The sequence below is a fragment of the Sturnira hondurensis genome, unplaced genomic scaffold (genome assembly GCF_014824575.4).
Source record: "Sturnira hondurensis isolate 20B ecotype Veracruz unplaced genomic scaffold, ASM1482457v3 Scaffold0000780, whole genome shotgun sequence".
In the NCBI taxonomy this organism is placed as follows: Eukaryota; Metazoa; Chordata; class Mammalia; order Chiroptera; family Phyllostomidae; genus Sturnira; species Sturnira hondurensis.
Window position 1 is genome coordinate 20,521,385 of NW_028073411.1, and position 22,936 is coordinate 20,544,320.

The following is a 22,936-nucleotide window of genomic DNA, read 5'->3' on the forward strand; positions in this document are numbered from 1 at the left end:
GCCCCAGGCCCTGAGGCAGAGTGAGGGACTGCTCCCTCTCCCCAGGGTCAGTCGTGAGGGGCTCAGGGAGCATGCTTGGTGTGTGTCTCAGCTAAAAGGAGACTCGGGCTGCTGTTTTGTCTCCCAGAACTGACCTCAGGGCCTCTTTGGTGCATGGCCACCGAGGGCGTGACTTCTGTCCCTGACGGCCCACCCCCATCCCTGCAGAAAGTGGGGGCCCCCCCCTTTTTCACTTCCAGTTTCCCCGCCGACCTTTCTAAACACTGGGTTTGAGCAGAGAGCTGTTCATGCCACAGGTGTTTCAGGAGCCCTTCTAGGTACGGCCAGAACACTGGTGCCTGGCCAAGGTCACAGGCACCGGTGTGCCATCAAAATCCAGTGAGCAGGTGACAGGTGTGCTGTACTTGGTGCACAAACGTCATTGCTGGTAAACATTGAGGGCCAGAACAGCTTCCACCAGGCGTGCCGTGCCATTTGGAATGAGAGACCCAGCAAGGAGAACGTCGTTGAAAACCCCAAGCTCGGGGGGAATCGCTCCCTTGGAGCCCGAGTGGCGGTGTGGGCGCTGCAGGAAGCCCCGCCGCCCCACCCGCATCTCCCCCCGCCCGCGGCTCACGCGTGGGTTTTACCGACCGTTCTGTAGGTCGTCTCCTTCGTGTTTGTTTATTTCCTGTGTTCTCGCTCACAGTAAAGGTTGAATTACACAAACGTGAGCACATGTGTGTGTCTCGTGCATCTGGATGTCACTGGGCAAATGCACAAAACCTCAACCATGTGAGGGGGGAGGTGGCGCCCGGGCCGCCCAGGTCAACTCGTGATGTGCTGGAGCAGGGGCCATTTCACTGCCAGTCAGGGGCTTTGAAAGACTGAGCTGGGGGAGAACAAACTTTTTCCCCTTTCAGTTGTGATGCTTACAATTTCAATTTCGGAAATTAAACCTAACCAGGGATTTTCGAGAATGTGTTACCCTATTGAGGTGGGCTTTTAAAAGACACACACACACACACACACACAAAACAAACCTAAAATCTCCACCCAGGGTTCCTGAAATAATAGGTACTTTTTAAAAAAAGATTTTATTTATGTTTTTTAGAGGGGAAGGGAAGGAGAGAGGGAGAGAAACATCCATGTGTGGTTGCCTCTTGTGCGCCCCCTGCTGGGAACTGGCCTGCAACTCAGGCATGTGCCATGTGACTGGGAATCGAACTGCGGTTGTTTGGTTTCCAGGCCCAGGCTCAAGCCGCTGAGCTACACCAGCCAAGGTAGTCCTTTTTAATACAATGGCCTTCCTGAGGTCTAAGTCAAACGCCCCACCGTTCACCTCAGTGTTGGTGTCACAGGACCATCTCGCTCCAGGATCCCCAGAGGCAGGGCCTGAGAAGGCAGTTCTGTTCACACACCCTCCCGGGCAAATCTCAGCTGGGTGGACAGGACCAGGGTGGCAACGAGCCGTCCCTCAGCACAGAACAACTGTGGGCAAGTGCTGGGCAGGGTGCCAGCCACGGTCACCACCACCACCCTGATGCTGCTCAGATTCACCTGCTTCTCAAAGTTCATCCCGCCCTCACTCAACCCACACGAGGACGCCACCCCTGACTCTTGAAGTGGGATTTATGTAACAAAATTGACTATTTTAAAGTAACCATCGATTCCCAGTCGGGGCACGTGCCCAGGTGGCAGTCAGGTTCCCTGCAGGCCAACTCCCAGCAGGGGACACACGAAAGGCAACCATACATGGATGTTTCTCTCCCTCTCTCCTCCCCTCTAAAGATAAGTAAATAAATAAAATTTTAAATAAATAAATAAATAAATAAAGTAACCAATACAATGCCATACATATAGTTCCAATGTTGAGCAACTATTGCTCCTGGTTCCAAACCATTTGCAGCCCTGGGTGGTGTGGCTCAGTGGATGGAGCACCAGCCTGCGAACTGCAATGTCGTGGATTAGATTCCCAGTCAGGGCACGTGCCCACTAGGAGCTGCGCGAAAGGCAACTGATGGTATTGATCGCATATCAATTTGTCTTTCCCTCCCTTCCCCTCTCTATAAATTATAAGGAGTCAATAAAACACGTTCCCGTGACTTGAAAACCCTTTGCTCATTCAGCAATTTCTCTCTTCGTCCCCTGGCAGATACAAGTCTGCATTCGGACTCTGGACACTGCAGATCGAAGGAATAACACCATCACTCACCTTTTGTGTCTGTCTTTCACTTAGCCTAATGCTTTCGAGATGTGTTCAGGTATCACATGCTTCACTCCTTTGCACCGCTGAAGAACGACCCATGCATTTAAACACATCAATCTGAGTGCCCTCCCGCTGTGGGCGTGGGTTCAGGCGGTTTCTGCCCCTTGGCTGCTGTGACCAGTGCTTCAGGAACAGGCTCGTGTGTGCACGCCTCAGCTCTCAACTCTCCCCAGCCGGAGTCCACAGACTCCATGGGTGATCACAGCCCCTGTGTGTTTGCCACTTAGTCCTTATTCCCCTCTCTGGGACTTCAAGCAACCAGGTCTCTCCCAGGGCTGCCCAAACCTTGTTTGGCAGGGGAGGGAGCTGTTGACCCGGCTCTCTCCCAAGAACCCTGTGGCAGACCCGGCCACGCAGCCCCTCTGGCCCCCGTGCTGGTCCCAGGGACCTTAACTGTCCTGAAGCGCTCTCCTTACCATCTGGTTTTTCAATGTCCTCTACAGTTTTTGGTCTTGTATCTTCATATATGCTGGGGTACTGTTGGCTGTTTGCTCTGTTTCTCCGTAGATCAGCAAGGTTTTTCTCCCGTGTGTAGGGGAAAGCGGAATCCACCCCCTCCTACTTCGCCACCAACAAATCTTGAGGGTTTTGTTTTAAATACATTGTTACTTGGATGCAGTAACTTCAGAGAGGTTCTGAGAGACTGGGTACTTTGGCATATCTTTTTTTTAAAGATTTTATTTATTTATTTTAGAGAAGGGAAGGAGTAAGGGAGGGACATCGGTGTGTGGTGGTTGCCTCTCAGGCACCCCCTTCTGGGGACCTGGCCCGCAACCCAGGCATGTGCCCTGAATGGGAATCGAACTCGTGACCCTTTGGTTCACAGGCCCGCGCTCAGTCCACTGAGCCACACCAGCCAGGCCTGGATATCTTTCTGTAGGAAACAGACCTGCCATTTCTTAAGCAGGTTGCTTCCAGAATTGAATCAACAAAGACATCAGGTAGAGTTTGAAGGTGGAATTGCCCTTGGACTGCTGCTGGTGGTGTTTCTTTCAGACGTTTTCCATCAATGCTAGTAATGCTTGAAAAATCCAAGTTCCACTTGGATACGTTTAATTTTAGGTGTTTTTTTTTCTCTATCTCCCTGTTTCCCTACGTGCGCTCCCCTTTTTGTTAGCGTCAGAAGTGATCGTCCTCTTACCTCGCTGATAGGAATCGTAACTGTAGTCATCCAGAATGATTTGAACCTGCCCTGGCTGGTGTAGCTCAATGGATTGAGCGCGGGCCTGTGAACCAGAGGGTTGCTGGTTGGATTCCCAGTCAGGGCACATGCCTGGGTTGCGGGCCAGTTCCCAGCAGGGGACCCACAAGAGGCAACCATACATTGACATTTCTCTCCCTCTCTCCTTCCCTTCCCCTCTAAAGATAAATAAATAAAATCTAAAAAAAAAAGAATGCTTTAAACCTGTTCATAAACCACTTGGTTCATGGTGAAATCCCAGAAATAAGACACAGCCACACACCTGTCAGACACACCTGTCAGCACAGCTAAAATGAAAAGCGCTGACCATCCTGAGAGCTGGTGAGGAGCTTGTGGAGCTGGAACTGGCACACACGTTGCTGGGGATGGAGCATATTGCAACCTCTTTGGGAGGGGAAAAAAGGGCAGTTTTTTTAAAATGCTAAACATATACCTACCATCTGATCCAGCCATTCCGCATGCAGGTACTTAGCCAAGAGTTACGAAAGCCTTTGTGCCGCAAAGACTTGTGCAAAACGCTCACAGCTTCCCTGGCCAGCCAGCTCCACTGGTTGGAGCATTGCTGTGCACGGCAAGAGGTGGTGGGTTCGAGTGCATGAGAGGCAGCTGATTGATGTTCCTCTCTCCCTCCCTCTCTCTCTCTCCCCCACCCACCCCACTTCTTCTCTTTCCCAAATCTATAAACATTTTCTCAGTTAAGGATTTAAAAACAAAAATAAAAGAAATGAGCCCTGGCCGGTGTGGCTCAGTGGATTGAGTGCCGGCCTGCGAACCAAAGATGGTCAGTTCAATTTCCAACCAGGACACGGCCAGGTCCCCAGTGTGGGGCGCGCGAGAGGCAACCACACATTGATGTTTCTCTCCCTCTCTTTCTCCCTCCCTTCCCCTCTGTCTAAAAATAAATTTTAAAAATCTTTGAAAAAATAAAAGGAATGCACACAGCTGCTCTATCTGTAAGAGCCCAAATGGAAACAAGCAAATATCCAGCAACAGCCAAACAGAAAAGCAGATGTGGTCCAGGCATAGAGTGTGACAGCAACAAAAAGGAGCCAGCACTGACAACTCCACCCCAGGGTCTCGGGTGCCTGTGCGGACTGAATGGGGCTGTGTGGCTCCCTTTTCCTTCTTATAAATGCAAATGAATCCACAGTGCGGGGAAAGCCAATCTGAGGTTGCCTAGGGCTGGGGAGGGCATGGGCAGGAGGGCTCCAGGGCCACTGGGAAGGAATGCTGAGAGGGGCCCCCACAGGCAGGCCCCGGCTCTGGCTCACAAATGGCCAGTGAGGGCCCAGCGGATTCTCAGCTGCTGCCATTAATGTTTCTGCTCTTTGCACCATGTGGCTTCTGTCTGCTCTGTGACCAGCACACTGGGTGTCACTCAGTATTGAGAGGGTGGCTAGTGTCACGCCCCAGGGTACGAGGATTGTATCCCTGGTGGAGACATTAAGAAACCAGCTTTAGAGGAGACAGCCCAAAGGCAAGGAAATGAATAATCAGGCTGGCTCCAGTCTCAGCAGTGCCAGCTCCTAGCTGAGGCAGATAGAATTTTTTTTTTTTCATTTAAGCAAATGTCACTACGGTACACAGAGCTATAGGCCTACCGGACCAATGTGTGAGCCTTCCTGTGTGGCCCGAGCATTTCAGTCACTGTGGGTTACCAAATCACACCAAAGTACCCCTTGCCTGTAAGCCTAAGGCTGCCCGGCAGCTTCTCCCCTGCAGCCCCGGGTCTGAGCATTTGCAGATGTCAGCTCCGAAGGCTCTGCACAGGGCTCCTGAGGGATAGAGCCCGGGCAGACGCTGAGTCCTCCTCACGCTGCGTCCCAGCCCCAGGCAGAAAGGCGCTGGCCCCTCGGCCTCCCTCACCCGCCGGGCTCCTGCTCCTTCATGGCACTGTCCTGCTGGGACCGCCTCCCACTTAGCATGGGCCGTCAGCTTCCTGGGCACGGAGTGTGGCTGCCGCCTACAGTAGCTGCTCAGGCCGGGTCTGGGAGTTTTTCTTTCTCCCACAAGGGGTTGCTCACAGGAACGCTGTGTTTCCACCCTGGCCAGGGTGGGGCTCTGGGGCGTCTTTTTCTTAGAATCTGCAAATAGCCTGCGTGCAGGTGGGTCGGCCACTTGGCAAAAACTGCAGGCCCTCCCTCCTGCGCCCATGGGACACCTGGCGGCACACAGTTTCCCCTTCTCACTGAACCAGCTCACACTGGGTTCCGTTCCTTGCCATGGAAGGTCTTCAAATAAGGACTCCCAAAGGGTAAGAAAGCCATTAGAAGCTCACGGGCATCCAGAAGCACCCCACTGCAATTCCTGGAAAGCCTTGGCAAATAGTTTTTCTAGTTGGCTTGAACCCAGGAAGTGACAGGGTTTAACCACAGGTCAGAAAAGAGCGCGGACCGAGGGTGTTCAATCGGCCCCTAGAGCCACAAGTGAAGTTGTGCGCTGCGGTCGGCTGTGGTCGACGTACATCACTTGGCCGCCCAGGGGCCCTGCCCTTCACACACAGTCCTCTTTCGGGTCCTCTCTCCAGACCACAGGGCAGCGTGTCCCTGGTGGAGGGGCCCCACACCTCTCCCTCCCAGCTGGTCACCCCCATAGGAGCTGCTTCAGAGCCACCCCCACCAATCTCAGGGACAGAGACTCGGTGGGAAGTGAAGACCAGACTTGGCTCACATGCCCAGGTCAACTTGCTCATTTCAAAAATCCGTGTTTAAACACAGGACTGACATCCTGTGCACTGTGCAGCGGCCCGTCGGTAGGTGGGTGAAGGAGGGAGGGAGAGTCGATGTGGGTTTGGGTCAAGTTGTGGGGGCAGATAAAAAGTCCAGAAAACATCTCATTACAGAAATACTTATTTATTCATCTTTTTCTTCCCCTTTCAGGTGTGATGGGTTCCCTGGGTCTGTTGACAGCGAGGCCAGCTCTGGGAAGCCCACAACCTCCGTGTTATCACTGCTTCTTCCGCTAGAAAGGGTCTTCCCCTTCAGGGTCTCTATGAGCTGCTGCAGTCGTTTGGCAAAAGAGGAGGCTTCGGAAGGTTTAGTGGGAGGTGGGGGTGGAGGAGGTGGGGAAGGGAGGGGTGGGAGTGAAGGAGGTAGTGGGGATGGGACTTGTGCTGAGAGCCAGGGCAGGGGTTGGGACGCAGGCTGTCGGTAGCGAGGTGGTTGAGAAGGGTATTGGAAGTACCCAGAAGGGCGGGCAGAAGGACGGACAGAAGGGCGGATGGAGGAGACAGTAGCCAGGGCTGTGGCAGCACTGGGACGGGGAGGGGCGCCCGGCTGAAGCAGCTCCAAGGCCTTGGACCCGATCTTGGAAGCAATCCAGTTCAGATGGGGCCAGGTGGCCGTGTAGATTCCAGGGCGCTTGACTCGGGCACAGCCCACGCCCCAGCTTGTGATTCCGACAATCACGTAGGGGTCTTTTAGGCTTCTTTTGCACATGAGAGGCCCGCCACTGTCCCCCTGCCAGGAGGACACAGGACTCACACCGTGCTGAGCCACTGTCCCTGCTCCCAGGACCACGGGGGTTGTGGGAAGGGCCAGCCGGGATGGCAAAGGTGCTACGGGCCCGGGTTGCCTTGCAGTGGGGAGGGACGAGGAGCCCACGTGTCCCAGCGTGTGGCTGCACCGGCCCCCACGAGCATGTGTGTGCATGTGGAGTTGAAGGCTCGGGGCGGTGCCTGGGTGATGTGGTCTCTGTGTTGGGTGGGAGAGGGGCTGCATGTGGTGACTGGCCCTTCACAAGGGCAGCTGGTGGGGGTCACCTCCATGTTCACTGTGACTGTAGATATGGAACCAGGAAAAGGGTCACCAGAGCAGGACACTGGAGCATGTGGAGCTGAGGGACCCAAGGGAGTGGGGTCCACAGGGGCGCGGCCCAGACCGTTACCTGGCAGGTGTCCACATAGCCCTCGGGGTACCCTGCGCACACGTTGGTGGAGGAGATGCGGCCTCGGTACCACAGGGTCGAGTTGCACAGGCGGAGATCCAGGATCTCCACGAGGGCCTCCTGCAGCACGGGCGACATCCTTTTGGCTACAACAGGCAACTTGGTGGTCAGTGGTCATGGCAGATGCGCCCCACGTCTGGGAAAGCCCTGCCTCCTCCCTCCCCTGAACCCTCATTGTCCATAATACTCTGTTCAGACCTAAGAGGCTGGAGAGCCCGAGGCCCTGGCCTATCCTTGCACATGCAGATGAGAGACAGGGATGATGGACGGAAGAGCCCAGACGAGGGATCGAGGGGCGGTGGGGAAGGACGGGTGTGGCCGGAGAGGGTCGTGTGTGAGTGGTGGCTGGTGGCTCATGGAGGCTGCTGGTAAGATCAGCAGGTGTAAGCGGATGTGCAGGATGAGCCACACAGATGTCATCTTAGTCCTGGAAGCCACCGTGTGACCTCCTTGGCCCCTGCCAGGGGGCTGGGGCTCCCCTCACCAAGGTCAAACAAGACTGTGGTGTGGCGTGGGTTCAGACCTGGGAGTTCTTTTCCTGGACCAAGCCCAGGTTCTGGCTGGAAGGTGCCCTCCCCACCAGGACTCTTCTGCCTCTCTGGACAGGCCCCCGGGGTGGGCGGGCGAGTCCTTTATCTGTCCTGAGCAGGTCTCGGGAAGGGAAGAGCCGTGGCTGGGCCTCCACACAGAGGCACAGCTCTCAGTCCAGGTCAGGGCTTCCTCACACCCCAGACACTCTCCCTCTGGGCCTGGGGGTGAAGGGGGGCCTGGCCAGGGTTACCCTGAGCAGGGTGCACTGCGTCTGGTGGAGACAGCCCCACAGCCAACCCAGCTGTGTCCTCTGGGTCACAAAGTCCCACAGTTGGAGGGGCCCTGACAGCAGCCACTGCTCTGGCCCCACAGCCTTGAAAGTGGGTTTGGACACGGGCTGCCATGCAGATGGGGAGCAGGTGGGTGGGGCCTGGTGCAGGGGCGGGGCTGGAATGAGCTCAGAGCTGATCGGGTGGCAGGAGCCTGGGGAGCCCCTGCGCAGGGCCAGCACACACAGGAGGCGTGACTGGCTTCAGTCCCCTTAGTCCTTAGTCCCCTCCCACCCTGCGTGGGGGCAGCAGTGACAGTATGCCTGTGCCCTGCCCTGGAGGTGGGGCGACAAGGGGTGCAGACCACCAGTGGGGCCTGTGAGTCACCAGGTTGCTGAAGCCTGGGCCTTGCTGTTAAGAGCCAGGTGTCCTCAAACAGGGACGACGAGTGTTCTCAGCCCCAATGCCTGTTTTAAGCAACAAACTTGGGAGCTCAGCTTCCTAAGGAATGGGCAGGGCGGGAACCAGGCAGCAGGTGGGAGGGAAGGCCTGGACGGCCCCTGTGCTCAGAGCCTGAGATCCCTTTAAGACTTGGCCTTCTTCTGCCCTGGCTGGTGGAGCTCAGTGGATTGAGCACGGGCCTGTGAAGTGAAGGGTTGCTGATTCGATTCCCAGTCAGGGCACATGCCTGGGTTGCAGGCCAGTTCCCCAGTGGGGGGGTATATGAGAGGCACCCACACATTGATGTTTCTCTCCCACTTTCTCCTTCCCTTTCCCTCTCTCTAAAAATAAATAAATAAAATAGTAAAAAAAAAAGACTTGGCCTTCGAGGTTGGGGTGTGGGTGAGGGAAATGTGGGTGTCAAAAGTGACAGAGTCCCTTTAGGCTGAAAGGGATTCTGAAACAAAAGAGGTCTCTCAGGAGGCTCAGGGTACAGCTGGGAGCCTGTACTCCTCTCGAGCCCACAGTAGGGACAGTGAGGTTCGGGTGAGGCGGGCTATGGGGGGGCTCGACAGATGGGAGCCCTGTCACCAGACTCCCAGGGGCTGCAAGAACCCCGATGCTGGACGTGTCTGGGCAGGGGGCAAGGGAGGGCAGAGCAGGGCAGGCCCAGTGGGGTGGGGGGGTCCCAGAACACGGGCACGCCCATGCCCGTGGCAGAGCCTGGGACAGCAGCAGCCAGCCATGGACGGACGCCCGGCCAGGAGGCAGGTCGTGGGTCAGCCAAAGCCAGAGAGAGCCAGGGCGCCAGCAGAGCCACCCTTCTGGGGGATCAGGTGGCGGCCCTGCCAGAAACTGGGTGCAGGTGTCAGGGAGGGGAGGACAAGTCAGGGAGGAACCCTGAAACGGCTGGTTTGGGGAGTCACCAAAACAGGTGGCATCTAAAACCCCACATGGCTGAACTGCCTTTGATTCAAAAGCCTAAATTTTCTGCTGTTGAAGCAACAGGAGATGCTGAGAACTAAGTCAGTGTCATTCGCACCCTCATTTCCCTGATGTGACCAGGTGACAATTCAGGCGACCGCCTGTGTGTGCAGAGGCCACCTCGGTGTGGTCCTGCCCCACTGCCAGACCCTGCCGCCCCTGTGACGCCCCTGCCGGTCCAGACACATCCTGGAGCGACGGCGATGAGGGGGGTGCATGTGGGGGCTAGGACTGCCAGGGGTGGGGACAGAAGCGCTGGGCTCTGGCCCTTCCTCTCACTGGTGGGGAAACTGAGGCCCAGAGAGGGAAAGCACTGGCTTCCAGCTGCGAAACGCCGCCTGAGCTTTTCTCCCAATTCCGGATGCAGCTCCTGGGCCCCAGGCCCCGGGACAGACGGCCCCGACCCCACTCTCAGAATGCCGGTCACCCGGTGCCTGCCCCACAGGCCTCACCAGGTGTGGCTGTGGCCGGGCCCTCGGCTCCCACCTGCAGCTTCTCCAGCTGGAAACGGGCTGTGATGGGAGCTGCCCGGGCACCGTGCGAGGACAGCTGCTCCGCGGGGCCCCCACCACTCCGTGCCACCTCCACGTCCACCCTGGGCACGACCCACAGTGGTCCCTGGGGGTGGCTCCTGTGCTCACATTTCTCCTTGAGGAATCCCCAGCCGGTCACCCAGCAGGACTGGGACGGTCGGGGTGGGCCTGCCGAGAACTGGGGCAGGCAGCCAGGCTCGATGAGGGGGCCGCAAACGACAGGAGGGGTGATCTTCACAAGAGCGATGTCGTTGGCCTCCAAGACAGACACGTAGCTCTCGTGAAGGATGATTTTCTCAACAAATCTCTCCTGGAGAGGCGGCTTCACTGGCTGGTTGCTGCCATGCTGGATTTCCCTTGCTCCGAAAACCAGTCTCCAGTCGCGGGGTCTTCTGTGGGCACAGGGGGAGCCAGGCCGTCGTCCCTGTGCACCGGCTGCTGGGACTCCACCCTCAGAGCCTCCCCGGGCGCAGGGTCTGCACCCTCACAGTCTCGCCACCGCCAGGCCCAGAGCCCCGGGGACACTCAGCAGAGACCCCAGGAGAACACCCCTGACCAGAGGCCTTCAGAAGCCCCCCCCACCCCCCGCACATGCCCCCAGACGCACTTTCTGATCCTGAAGCAGTGAGCGGCGGTGAGCACCCACTGGGCGTTCAGCAGGGAGCCCCCGCAGACGTGGTACCGTCGGCTGTCGTGGTGGGTGAAGACCTGCAGGCTGACCATCCAGGGCCAGGCCCCGAGCGAGGCATCCTGGCCTCCGACGACGCGGGAGGTCCCTTGCTGGTACTGTAGCCCGCAGGGGCCACTGGGGAGAGACCGTGGGCACGGGTCAGACAGAGAGCAGGCACAGCCTGTCCGTGCACCTCTGCGGAGGGCAGGGCCGTGGGGTTGGTGACCCGGGGGAGACCTGGGAATGCAAGGGCAGCCTGGAGCCTGAGCCGCGCTGGGGGGCAGTGACGAAGCCACAGCCTCCAGAACGTGGGAGAGGTATGATGTCCAGGGCCCTGTGGGTGTCCTCAGGGCCCAGGGGAAGGAGGGGCCACAGGCAGCTGGGAGAAGGGTGAGGGCCTGAGAAGTGCGGGACCCCTGGACCAGGCGAGGCAACATGAAGAGCAGGGTCGCCCAGCATGAGCTTTCACCACCAGTCTTAGGTGCAGGGCTGGCCCGCATGGTCGCAGAAAGAAGGACCAGGGGTGGGTGCAGGGGCCCCGGGTACCGGGAGTCTGTGGGGGCACTGAGGGGGGAGCTAAGGAGGTTCTGGGAACGGTCACAGGTGAGAGGCATTGTGGGGCACCCCAGAGGCTGTGGGGGACCTAAGGGGTCCGAAGGCCCTGGACCTGCAGCAGGACACTGCCCAGGGCCCTGTGGGGTCACCACGGGGGCGCTGTATCCTCGCTGTGGGAAGACAAAGCCTCCTGAGTGTCCAGAGTTTTGGGTGAGGGCAGGGCACACAGATCTGCCCACCGCCCGCGTCTTCGGAGCTGAGGGTCTGCCTTGGGACGAGTGGATGGCGGGGGCCCGGGCGTCCTTGGGCTGAGGCTGTTGGGACCCAGGAGGGTCTGACTTGGGGCTGTGGGTCCCAGGAGCTGTGAGACCCACAGGACTTCTAAGGCCCCACCCTGTCTTTCCCTCCGGCTCTGGATGGAGGCAGCTGGTCTGCTCTTCGGAAGGCTCCCTGCTTCCGCTGAGGCCCTGGACACTTACTCACACGTGCCGTTATCTCTGGCAACCACAGACGCTGCCAAGACCAGCAGAGTGGCAGTTGGCAGCATCTCCGCCATCGTCCTGCCCTGGGCCCGGAAGCCCGCTGACCTCACAAAGCTCTGGGGTGTCCTGGCCAATCAGCAGGGCCACGTGCCCCCCACCCCCGCAGTCAGGCCTGTGGGAGCTGGCTCTACTGGGTCACCCTGCTCCCCTGGGCTGACCTCTTGGGCAGTCCCGCCCTGGGCCCCCAGACCCAGCCAGCTTCTGCATCCCTCTCTCCGGTCTGGTCCCACCTCACCTGAGGGTGTAGCTTTGTGGAGGTTCAGGGTCTGCCCACCCCTCAGACTGTCACCAAAGGCCCTGCCCCAAGCTTGGCTCCCCCACGGGGGCAGGTGGAGGGAGTCGGCTCAGCACAGTGGCCTGAGCAACACCACATGGCGTGGTTTTGTCCCCTGTCCCAGGGGTGTGTTGCCAGCACACTTCAAAAAGCCATTCGGACTCTCCCCAGCAGAGGGCTGCGAGGCCACTTTCCGCAGTCCCCCCAAGTGCCACGAGGGTTCGTGCTTTCTGCTGGGGTGCGCTCGGGGCTCCTCTCTCGACCTGCAGAGGTCAGGAGTCCCCATCACATTCCCCTGCACATCACGACCTGTCCTTCCTTCTGGTTGCCAGGAGACACTGGGAACAACAAACGTTCCCCTCTGATTCCTGGGCGTTAAACAGCGTTGCCCGCCCTATAGGAGTCAAGTCCAGCCACACAGGCCCCTCGCCCACCCCAGTGTCGGGAGCTCCTGTCCTGCACAGAAGGTTTTCATTCAGGCTGTCAGATGACCCTCACCCTCTCTCGGAGCACCTTCTCCAACTGGACGTCACACCTTGTCATCGCAGATTCACTCTCAGGGGGTCACACTCCTTCCTCTGAATGCCCTGTGGGTCTCGTGTGTCTTCCCTGAGTGCCAGCTGGCTACTGCCTCCTGCCCTGAATGTGAGAGTGCCTCTTCCCTTCCATCTCAGGGCCAAAGGCCTCTCCCCACCCCAGAGGGTCCCTTTGGCACATCTCTCCCTGAGAACCAAGAGGTCACTCGTGGGTTCCGTCTCACTTTCGTGAGGGCTCTGAGAGCTCACCTGTGATACGGGCCTGACAGAGGTTGCCCCCGTCTGTCCAGTGCTGCGAGAAAGTCCCCCTTCCCCAGGTGAGCGAGGCTGTAGGTTTCCTCCTGCGTGTTGAGCTGCTACCTGCTCTCCCTAAGCACTGCGCAGCCTCCTCGGACCTACGGACACGTCTGAGGCTCTCGAGTCACCTCCCTGACGGTCTGAACCTTTTCTCTCCCCTTCCTGGCTGTTGGGAGGTCTTGTCTCCTTGCCCGAGGGTCAGGAAAGCTCGCCGCCCCCCCTGGAGTGGAGGGAGCTCTGCTGCACCCTTCCCGAGGGGCCCGACCCAGGGTGTCGGGGGGACTCATCCCCGACGGTCACCCCTTCTTCTCACGGATCAGGGGTCACATCTCCCTTCTTGGAGCATCCCAAGGTCTTAGCTTCCCCTCCGGAGTGCTGGCCACCCCCACTCTCCTAGCTGAGGGTTCGGACAACTCGCTGCTCCGAAGGGTGTCCAGAGGCCCCACCTCGCACACCTCATTGTGAGGGGCTGCCACGCTGTTTCCTCTCCAGGAGCATCTCCCCGCGGGTCCAAAGGTCTAGGCTCTCCCACAACGGGGGCCAGGACAGCTCATCTCCAATTCCCAGAGGGTGATGAGGCCTCACCCCCCAGCCTGTGTGGCAGGATAAGCCACTGACACCACTCGGGTCTGGACCTGCATCGTTTCCCTTTCTTCCCACTCGACTTTTGTTCCCTGGGTGAACACAATCAGGTCTCCACTGCTTGTGTCCCGAGATTTCCTTTTTATCTCTGCTACCCACATGTCAGGAAGTCCCTCTCTTCCACCTGACTGTGAAGAGGGTCTGTCTCCCCGCCTCAGCTCAGGGCGCTCAGGCCCCTTACCTGCAGGTAGGGCTTCCCGCTTCCCAGACCTGCAGGTCACACGGGTGTGTCTCTTCTGAAGGGGTTTCAGGAGGCCTCTGCTTCCCACACGAGGCCTGAGGTCTTCTTCTTGTCTTTCCCTCCCTCCCTCCCTCCCTCCCTCCCTCCCTCCCCCTTTATGTCGGGCCATCTCCCCTCCTCCTCTGGAAGGTCAGGTCATCCTGTGCTCACCATCTGGAGTGTGAACAGCTTGCAGCTCACCTGTGAGTGTTAGCAGGCCTCACCTGTCTTAAATGTATCAGATTGTACCAGCTAAGTGAACCAACAAAAGGCTTTGGAAACAGAGTTCAAGAAAAGGCCACAGGAAGTGGTGACGTGACAGGAAGGTGTGGACTGGGAACAGAAAAGGATTTTGGTGGGTGTAGAATGGATATGGCACTGAGAATCTTTTACCAGCATGAGGTGACCGTTTACTTCAAATGTTAACGTGTACGATTTTCTGCAAATCACAACTTTGCACGCACCCCAACAGTGGATCAGAAAGGTGGGTATCGAGTTTGAGACCAAACGCTGAGTGCCACGCGGCAGCCGGGCAGATGGCCCAGCGCCTGGACCCCAGAAAACAGTTGTTGGACTGTGCAGAGCAGCACCCACTTCCAGCTCTGGGAGGGGCTCCAGGCATCCCACCTACTCCCTGGACCCCAGGAAAGGGTGGAGGGACGGACATTCGGCCCACCCAGGTTGCAACTGGTCTGTCATTGGCCCAAATGGAAACAGCAACCCTCTCTCAGTGAAGAGCGCCTTCTCCGTGCTGTCCCCACGCAAGTGAGCAAGACAGCATGGACTCTGGGGCCACAGCATGGGGCCCCCACGGCTGCTGAGGGGCTCACTCAGGCCTGTGTGGAGCTCCCAGCCCTGGCCCCTCCCCCCAGGTCTCTGTTCCCATACCCTTCCTGCCAGACACACCCAGGCCCTTCTCTAGCCCCTGCTCACCCTGAATCTCTACTCCCACTGACTCTTCTCCCCCTGCCCTCGCCCTCCCCCTGCCTTCCTGCCCCTTCTGGCCCCCACCTGCTCCCATCTCACCTCTCCCAGTCCCGCTCTCCCAAACCCCGTTCTCCAGCGCAGCCTCTGCTGAGCAGACACCTTCTCTGTCCACTTGGCCTTGCATCCAGGCCTACCAGAGTGGGCCACAGGGCCAAGGGGGTGGCTGAAACTGAGGGAGGGGCTTCCAGGTTCCAGAGAGAGTGTTGGGGAGTTGCTGAGGGCCCTTGAGAGGGTAGAACTGGAACATTCTGCTGAGGTCAGGGGGAGACCAGAAGGGGCAGGGGGCCCCCACCTGGAGTGAGGGAGGTTCTGTTTGAAGGCTCTGGGGCTTCAGCTCCTCTCGCACATGGCCCCTGGTGCGTACCTCAAGGGTCCGACTGTCTTCTCAGGCGTGGGGGTGACTTCAGACCTCTGGAGACACTCATCTTCTCCCCGAGGTCCCCGGGGAGCCCGAGGGCCAAGCTGTCACTGTGGGGCTGGCTGCTTGCTCCAGCTGTCCCTTGCCTGCGCCGCTGCAGCCCGTTCCAGAGAGACCAGGCCTGTCAGGACCACCGCACTCGGACCCAGCATGAGTCAGCGCCCCCCACCCCACACCCAGACCCTCCCAAGGACCCACTCCTGGCTTTCTTCCCGGTCCCTTCTGTATGATGACCACAGTTTCTAACTTGAAAAGGAAACAAAAAAACCTGACCGATGGTGGCCTGTCCAAGTCCCACTGCCCTGCGGGCACCACCATCTCCACCTTGTCACCCCCCCACCCGGCTCCCCAAAGCACTTCCGCCTGTGCAGCAGCTGGGAAAACTCCTGGAACCCGAGTTCCTCTCTCACCGCCCCACCCCTACGCCCCCCTGGGTCCTGGAGACACCTCCCACAGGCCCCGCCCACCGGGCCAGGATCTGAGTGTGTGGCATTCACACTGCACCCCCCTCCCCATGGCCAAGCTCTGCACCCACGGCCCCTCCTGCGACCCTGGCCGGAGACAGCATGTCCCTTCAGGCCCTGGCCTCCCTCTGCCCTGACCCTGCAGTCCCACCTCTCACTCCGTAGGATGCTCCCTCCCACTCACCTCTGTCCCTCCTCCTGCTGCTGTCAGCTTCCCAGCACCTGGCGCCACCCTGGACCTGCCAAGGGCAGCTGGCTGCTCAGGTGGCAGCTCAGGGGCACGTGAAGCTGGGACACGGGCAGCAGCCATGGGCACGGGGCGACAGACAGGGGCTGCACGCGGGGTCAGAAACTGGACACTGGGTGGCCAGGAACTAGGGCCACAGAGGGCAACTGGGCTCCCAGCTCAGGAGTGACCACTCACCGAGCAGGAAGGGAAGCTTGGGAAGCACAGGCTGGAGTCCAGTCAGACTCAGAAGGACGCAAGAAACCAGCCGGGTGGGCACGGGGATGGGCGAAGACAGGGGGCGCGGATGCCCAAGTGGCCCGTGCACATGGCTGAACAGCCCCATCGAGGCCAGTGGGTGGTGCTCTGGGGTCCCCAGGGAAGGCAGGGTTTGCCCTCCCCAAACCTCCCCAGTCAGGCAAGCGGAGGGACGGTTTCATTTCTTATAAATTTATTACATAATATTATAATAATTATTATCAGTAATAATAATATAAGAAACATAGATCTCTGTGGGGTGTATCACAACGTCAGGGTCAGGAGGCCTCAGGACCGGAGCAGGGGAATCCCCCGGGTGGAACCCCATACAAAAGGAGGGGTGAAGCAATACTGACCCTGTAAAGTTAAAAACCCAAATGGAACGGAACCAAAAACCCACAGGTGAGTGTGAGGCCGAGTGATATGTGGCAGCCTGTTACAGCGACTGCCAAGGAGCGAGCCGGGGCATCAGTGGCGGGCGCTGGGTGCAACTCTGCCCAGGGGTGGCGCCGGCGGCTGGGGCAGGGTGGGCGGGCACAGACCGGCGTGCCGGGCCCCTGGGCTGTGAAAACTTGTGTTTTCTGTTTTTTTTTAATTTTTATTAAAAAAAGCTATAAATATAAACAGAAACTTGTGAGTGACGTGGATGGAGCTTAGTCCAGACGCCAAACCCGAGGTTTAAAAATGCCCCAGGGCCCCCACCCCACAGGCCGTTGCTGAGTGTGGGGAGTCACAGTACGGGGGCCGGGGCGCCCTCTGGGGTCTCGCAGTGGCCTGACTCTACACGGCCTTCCTAGGATTCCCCCAGAAGCCTGGTGGGGGTCTGGCACTGCCTCCCAGGGCCCTAGGGGACGTCCCCAGGGCAGCCTGCTCAGGCTTGATGCGGCCCCAGGAGGGCAGGCAGGACAGGCGGCAGGTCCCGGAGCAGGAGGGCCCCTGGCTTTCTTTGGACGGGAGGCTGGGTGCGCACGCAGCCCTCACTCAGGACCGCTCTCCACACAGGCACACACCGGGCTCCGACACCCTCAGCCACACCAAGTCTCACACGCTCGCACGTGTGCACACACACACACAGGGTAGGGACGGGAGGCTTTGGGGGCTGAGGCAGAGGCTTCTCTTCTGCGTGCAGTTGCCCAGCAGTGTGGGGAGGAGGCGACACCCCGCTCTAGAGGGGACCTGTGAGGGAGATGGTGGGGGGGCCCCCCGTGGGTGCCAGGGCCCTGCCCCGACCCAACGGGCCATGGCCTCCGGGACCACCAGAACTTGCTAGTGCCCAGCTGGCCCGGCTGCCCGCCGCCCCTCCTCCACACAGCACCTGAAGGGTCGTGGGGCACGCTATAGCTCAGCGAGGGGAGAAGGCTGAGGCAGGGCCCCAGGGTGGCTACCAAGACCCTGGCCCACCCCAGACCAGCTGGAGCGTCCCCGCCCCACGTGGGGTGGCCGTGGCAGTGAGGGGCTGAGATGGAAGACTGGGCGGCCACAGGGGGACCAGCGGGGGCTGGGGGAGGGGACAGGGAGCTATTAAGGACAGAGATATTTGTTCCTTTTCTCGTTCCAAATATAGAGTGGATTAAAATACGCAAAACGAGGAGGCTCCTTGGCCCCCAACGGAGAACCCCAGTGTCTCCCCCCTCCCCCCCCAGTCACCAAGGTGTATCCTGACCTCACATGCTGGACCAGGTCCCCCCTCTGGGGAGTCATCCCCAGGAGCTGTGTGGGAGGCAGTCAGGCTGGGGAACCCCACCCTGACCCTCCGGCCTCAGGCTGTGGGCCTGCACCCTTCCTGACAGTGTGCTGGGGCGGGGTGGGGCTCACCCGCCGGCCGGGGAGGGCGCTAAGCAATGTACAGGGCAAGTCTCCGAGCAACAGCAGACGGGGCGATTCATGCAACATTCCTGGCCCGGGCGCCACAGTAGGGGGCAGGCCGAGCCCGCGGCCCGGAAGGGCGGGGCGGAGGTGGGGGAGCCCTGCCCGCAGGGCGCGGCCGGGGCATAGGTGAGGATGGGGCGTCAGCTGCCGTCCAGCTGCCTGAGCGCGCGCTCGATGTTCATGCGGTGGCCCACGCGCGTGACGCCCAGCTCCACGAAGTCGTCCTTGGTGAGGGCCGGCAGGTGCGCGCCCTCGATCTCGTGGTCCTCGAAGCGGTCGCGGTGCTCGCCCAGGTGGATGCTCTCCAGCCAGTCGCCCACATCAAACTTGCTCCAGAGCTGCAGCGGCTTTTGCTGGAAGGGCCGGCGCGGGCCGGGGGCCCCCGGGCCGGGGCCAGGTGTCGGCGAGGGCAACGGCGAAGGTGAGGGCGAGCGGCTGCGCGCGCTCACGCTGCGCACTACAAAACGCACCTCCTTCGGCTCGTGCGGGATGGAGAGGCTGGACGACTTGAGGATGGTGGGAGGCGTGAGGCCGAAGGGCCGCCCCACACCCCCCGCGCCCGCCCCCAGCCCCTCCACCCGCTCCAGCGACGCGGGCTTCACTGGGCTCGGGGCGCGCCGCGCCACGGGGTACCGGCCGCCGGGCCGCACCTGGTAGGAGGCCCCGCCGCCCGGGCCCCCAGGGCTGCGCTGCGCTGAGATGGAGCTCAGCTCACTGAGGCTGCTGAAGAGCCTGCGGAGGGAGAGGGGGTCAAGGCCAGGTGAGGGGCGTCAGGCGGGGTGGGGGAAGGGCGGGGGCGGGGGCCAGTGGCCAGGAGGATGCTCCGGGGGATGGCCCTGGGGCTGGTGAGCAGCCTTAGGGCCAGGGGTAGAAAAGAGGGTGGGGTCCCAGGGCTACTCCCGCTGGTTTATGGCCCCTGTGTGGGAAAGTGCTCTGCTGGTGTGCTGGGCAGGGCAACCCCGAGACTGAGTGGAACGATGGGGAGTAAAACCAGCAGCCCCTACACTCCATTCGGGCTCCATGGCCAGCAGCCCACCAGAGGAAACGGCCTCTGAAGGTGGAGGCTGACAGCCCCTCCCTGAGGGCCAGACACCAGCTCCAGGCACTGCCTGTCCCCCCAGGCCCTGCAAGGCCAGACTCTGGCAGAACCCTCACCAGGCCCCTCACACAGCTCTGCTCAGGAGACCCAGAGGAACCTGGGCTGGCTTGGGGGTGCCCGAGCGGTGTCCAAGGCTGGCTGTGGCACTGCACGGGACCAGCCCGTGGCACCCAGCAGGCTGGGTGGACAGCAGCACATGCAGCGCAGGTCTGCGGCAGCGACAGGTGGGGAGTCCGGCCACTCTGCACAGGGGAGCACGTGACGGCAGCAACGGCACCCACGAGTGACACACACATGCAGCAGCAGTGGCGGGAGTGGTGGGGGCCTGCTCATGACGGACGCAGCACGCAGGTGCAGGCATGCACAGGCACGCACACACACACCCCCCCCATGGATGGCGCCTTGCTCCCCAGCATCAGCTGGCAGGACACTCCAGCCCCACACCAGCATGGCTATGGTGGGAGGCCTGCGGGGGCTCCTCTAGACAAAGCCCTGCTCACACACCCCCACCCCCTGGGCAGGGCCAAGGGAGCCCCAGGAGGTGCAGTGGCACCGGGGCCCCATGGAGGACAGCAGAGTGGAGAGCCGGTGGCCGGGCGCTGGGGTGGACAGAGGCATGGGATGAGCATGCTCACTTACACAGCCGGCGCTCAGGACTGCCGCGCAGCTAGACAGAGCAGCCACATGCAGATGGGTGGGAGAGAGCAGTGAGAGAGAGTGTTAGCAGCCCGGCCACAGCCACGGCCACAGTGAGGGCGGCCAGGGGCGGGGACCCCTGGCCGGGCACCCCATGAGGGGGGGACTCGGGGGCAGTGGGCCCCGCTGTGATGGGAGGGGGCAAGTCTGCAGCTTCCAGGGGCAGGGTGAGGCCAGACTGGGGCAGATGGGAGCGGCTCCTGGTTTGTCTGAGCAACCTGTTGTTCGGGTTGTGAGATGCAGACACCGGCCCACAGGCTGCACTTGAGACGCCATGCGTGTCTCAAGGGTGCGGCTCCCGGTGACGCTCAGTGTGCTCTTATGCTCTCTGCTGGCCTCTCTCCAGCTCCTGCCCTGCCTGCTTCTCCCTGCCCCTGGGGGGGCTCTGGGTCCCCCTCCTGTCCTTGTGCTATGCTGACTGGTACCCAGCCCACACTGCACAGGGGGCCCTCAGCATTCTTCCTCCCCTAAAAGCAGGTTTTGTCTTTTTACCTCCCACCCGTGAAGGGCACCTCTCCCTGGACACCTGGCTCAGTCCTTCCCATGGGACCTGCTTCCCTCGCCCTCCACTGGCTCCCTCCCCTCAGCCACTGTCCCTGAGGGCTCCTCCCAACTGCTCAGACCCCAAGCCAAGCCTCTTCAAGGGACCAGACCCTGCCCCTGCCCCTGATGCAGAGGAGCTCCAGGGACATTTGGGATGGCCCAGGGAACAGACACCAACCAGAAGCAGCCCCTGCCTCGCTGCACCTGGTCTCCACGGAGCCCGGGAGCGGCAGCGGCAGGGAGGATGACCAAGTAGCATTGCAAGGGTGTGGTGGGTGCCCAGAGGTACCCAGCGGTAGTGGCAACAGAGGGGCAATGCTGTGATGACGCCCAGAGCATGTTCTGTGGGCTCTGCCCAGACCCCCCCAAAGCAGCCTGGCCCGAAGGTGATACCCTTGCCTGGCTCCACCCTGAAAATCAAGTTTCAGGGGAGCCATTTTAGGTGCACCTGGAGTCTGAGGTATGACAGAAGCACCCTGGCAAGTTGGCAGGACCACAGCCAACCCACGGAGGCAGAGAGAACAGGGTGGGCACGGGGCTTCCAGCAGGTGGGCTCAGCTTGTGTCTGGAGCCGGCCTGGGCTGCAGAAGGCCTGTCTGGACGGCACTGGGGCCCACCTGCCTGAGGGCAGCAAGCGGGGGCTCTGGGGTGAGGATGGGCAGGCTCCAGACCACCCAAGGAGACTCTCCCTCGGAGAAGCGCTGGGTGCAGGGAGGTGGGCACCAGGCAGAGCCCAGTGCGGGGGGCAGGAGGTGCTAGCAGTGAGAGACAGAGGGGCCGTGTTCCACCAGGCTGGAGGGGAGGGAAAAGGCCACCCAAAGTGTGTTGGAGAGGCAGGAGCCACGAGGGGTCCAGGGACTGGCCACGGGCACCAAGACCAGGTGTCTACTCCTCCTTCCCTTCCTTTTGGGGACATGGCATTGTCCCCATGGCAGGTTGCCAGCCATGCCTGCACAGCCAGGGTCAGCTGTGTCACTGTCCCCTAGTTAGGCATGTGTGGCCTCGTCCCGCTGTCCTGCCATCGCCAGGCTGCCAGCAGGACTCCCCTGCTGACCTGCCCGGTTTCCTCTACCTTCCTCCCTAGCTGCCCCTCAGTTGGGCGCCCCCTGACCCCTGTTTGCTATGGCTGATGTACTCAGAATGCCGAGAGGTAACCCGGCTGGCCCCTCCTGCACTTCACTGGGCCTTCCAGCACACTCCCCACCCCCCCGTCCCCATCCTCCCTGTCCTGGGACCTGGGGGCCGCCATCCAGCTTGCAGCTGATGGACTGACTGCCAGCTCCCAGCAGCCCAGGGCTTTAAAGGCCCACCCAGGACCTTCCCCTCACTGCCTCACTGTTCTGCTGAACCCCCGTGCCTGTCCCTCGGCCAAGAACACAGATGCGCTGGAAAAGTGTCATCAAACAACAGCAACATGGCATGGAACCACCAGGTCTGACTGCTCATTGGCCCGTTGGTACCAACAAGCAAGAAGAAGTCCGAACTCGGGGCTGTCCTCGAAGCCAGACAGGTGGAGGCTCGAGGCCTCTGCCAGCTGGGGGCCCTGTTTGGGGCGACCACCTCGAACAGGAGCACAGGCCAGACACAAGCTCCATGTGCTCTGGTCACAGCACCCGCACCTGCCAAGGGCCGCCACCTTGACTTGCCCCCAACGTCCCCGAATCCCTCCTCTGCTGCCCCAGGGGCGGCACAGCACGTGTCCCTGACTTCATGCAACCTGCAAGGACGGCCCGGCCCTAGCACCCCCACAGCCGAAACACGGCAATGTCCTGGCTCCTGAAGAGCAGGCCCTCGGCAGCCACGCTCAGACAGGGCTTCTCCAGACCCTGTCGGACGTGCGAGCAGGACGGGGTCCAGCGCCACAGAGACCTCGGCGAGGTGTCAGCAAGGGGCCCACTGATGGAGCCAACATGGGGGGCCCCCCACACAGCACACAGGCATGAGAGGGGCTGCAGGAAAGAACCTTGTAACTCTCATTTCCAAAGCTCTGTCCCAACAAGCTTCTCCCTATACACCCCGATGGGGGTCACACAGTGGTGACACCGAGCCACAGCAGAGCTGAGTGCTGCCGTGGGCTCGGAGAGGCTACGGAGGCCCCACCATGTGTGGGATCAGATGAGACCACAGCCTGGAAGACAAACGAAGTCAGAGCAGATGGGGGCCTTGGACACAGCATGGGGCTCAGGGCAGACAGGCACTCAGTGCCCCCGGCCAGACCACATGCTGGAAGCACACAGCAGGTGGGTCCATGTCCCAGGGTCAACATCCTCCAAGGCCACAGGCCCTAGACCTTCCAGGAGAAGCACCAGGCAGTGCATCCTCCAGCTTTACCCAGAAAGCAAAGAACGGCCCAAGCAGCAGAGTCGATCGTTCCCCCAGGTTACCAAGCTTCAAGTCCAAGACACACAGGGCAGCTTGGCTCGCCCGGAAAGACCTCGGGCCACTGAGCGTCTTGTGGCTGCAGGACATCAGACCTTGGACCGAGCTG

At 60.5% G+C, this 22,936-nt stretch overlaps 2 protein-coding genes across 2 annotated transcripts in view; both read right to left on the bottom strand.

The window, feature by feature from the left end:
* Positions 1-6,301: 6,301 nt before the first annotated feature.
* ACR (acrosin) lies at positions 6,302-11,933 on the bottom strand. Its single transcript, XM_037049955.1, has 5 exons — positions 11,857-11,933; positions 10,760-10,957; positions 10,261-10,544; positions 7,335-7,480; positions 6,302-6,907 (listed from the first exon to the last, which is right to left on the bottom strand). Exons 1-5 carry the CDS (start codon positions 11,931-11,933, stop codon positions 6,302-6,304), a joined length of 1,311 nt encoding a protein of 436 aa, XP_036905850.1.
* A 4,892-nt stretch (positions 11,934-16,825) lies between these two features.
* The window catches only part of SHANK3 (SH3 and multiple ankyrin repeat domains 3), a 45,587-nt gene continuing 39,476 nt past the window's right edge, over positions 16,826-22,936 (bottom strand). The window contains exon 23 of the mRNA XM_037048596.1: positions 16,826-18,842. Coding sequence (XP_036904491.1) covers positions 18,251-18,842 — 592 coding nt within the window. The 3' untranslated portion in view covers positions 16,826-18,250. The remainder of the gene's footprint in view (positions 18,843-22,936) is intronic.

What these genes read in the sequence shown, in the direction of transcription:
- ACR (XM_037049955.1), bottom strand. Translation starts at nt 11,933, where the DNA reads ATGGCGGAGATGCTGCCAACTGCCACTCTGCTGGTCTTGGCAGCGTCT. An exon ending in CACTGCTTCAGGATCAGAAA is followed by an intron (nt 10,545 to 10,759) that starts GTGCGTCTGGGG and finishes CTGTGCCCACAG; the next exon opens with AAGACCCCGCGACTGGAGAC. An exon ending in GGGATTCCTCAAGGAGAAAT is followed by an intron (nt 7,481 to 10,260) that starts GTGAGCACAGGA and finishes TGCCTGTTGTAG; the next exon opens with CCAAAAGGATGTCGCCCGTG.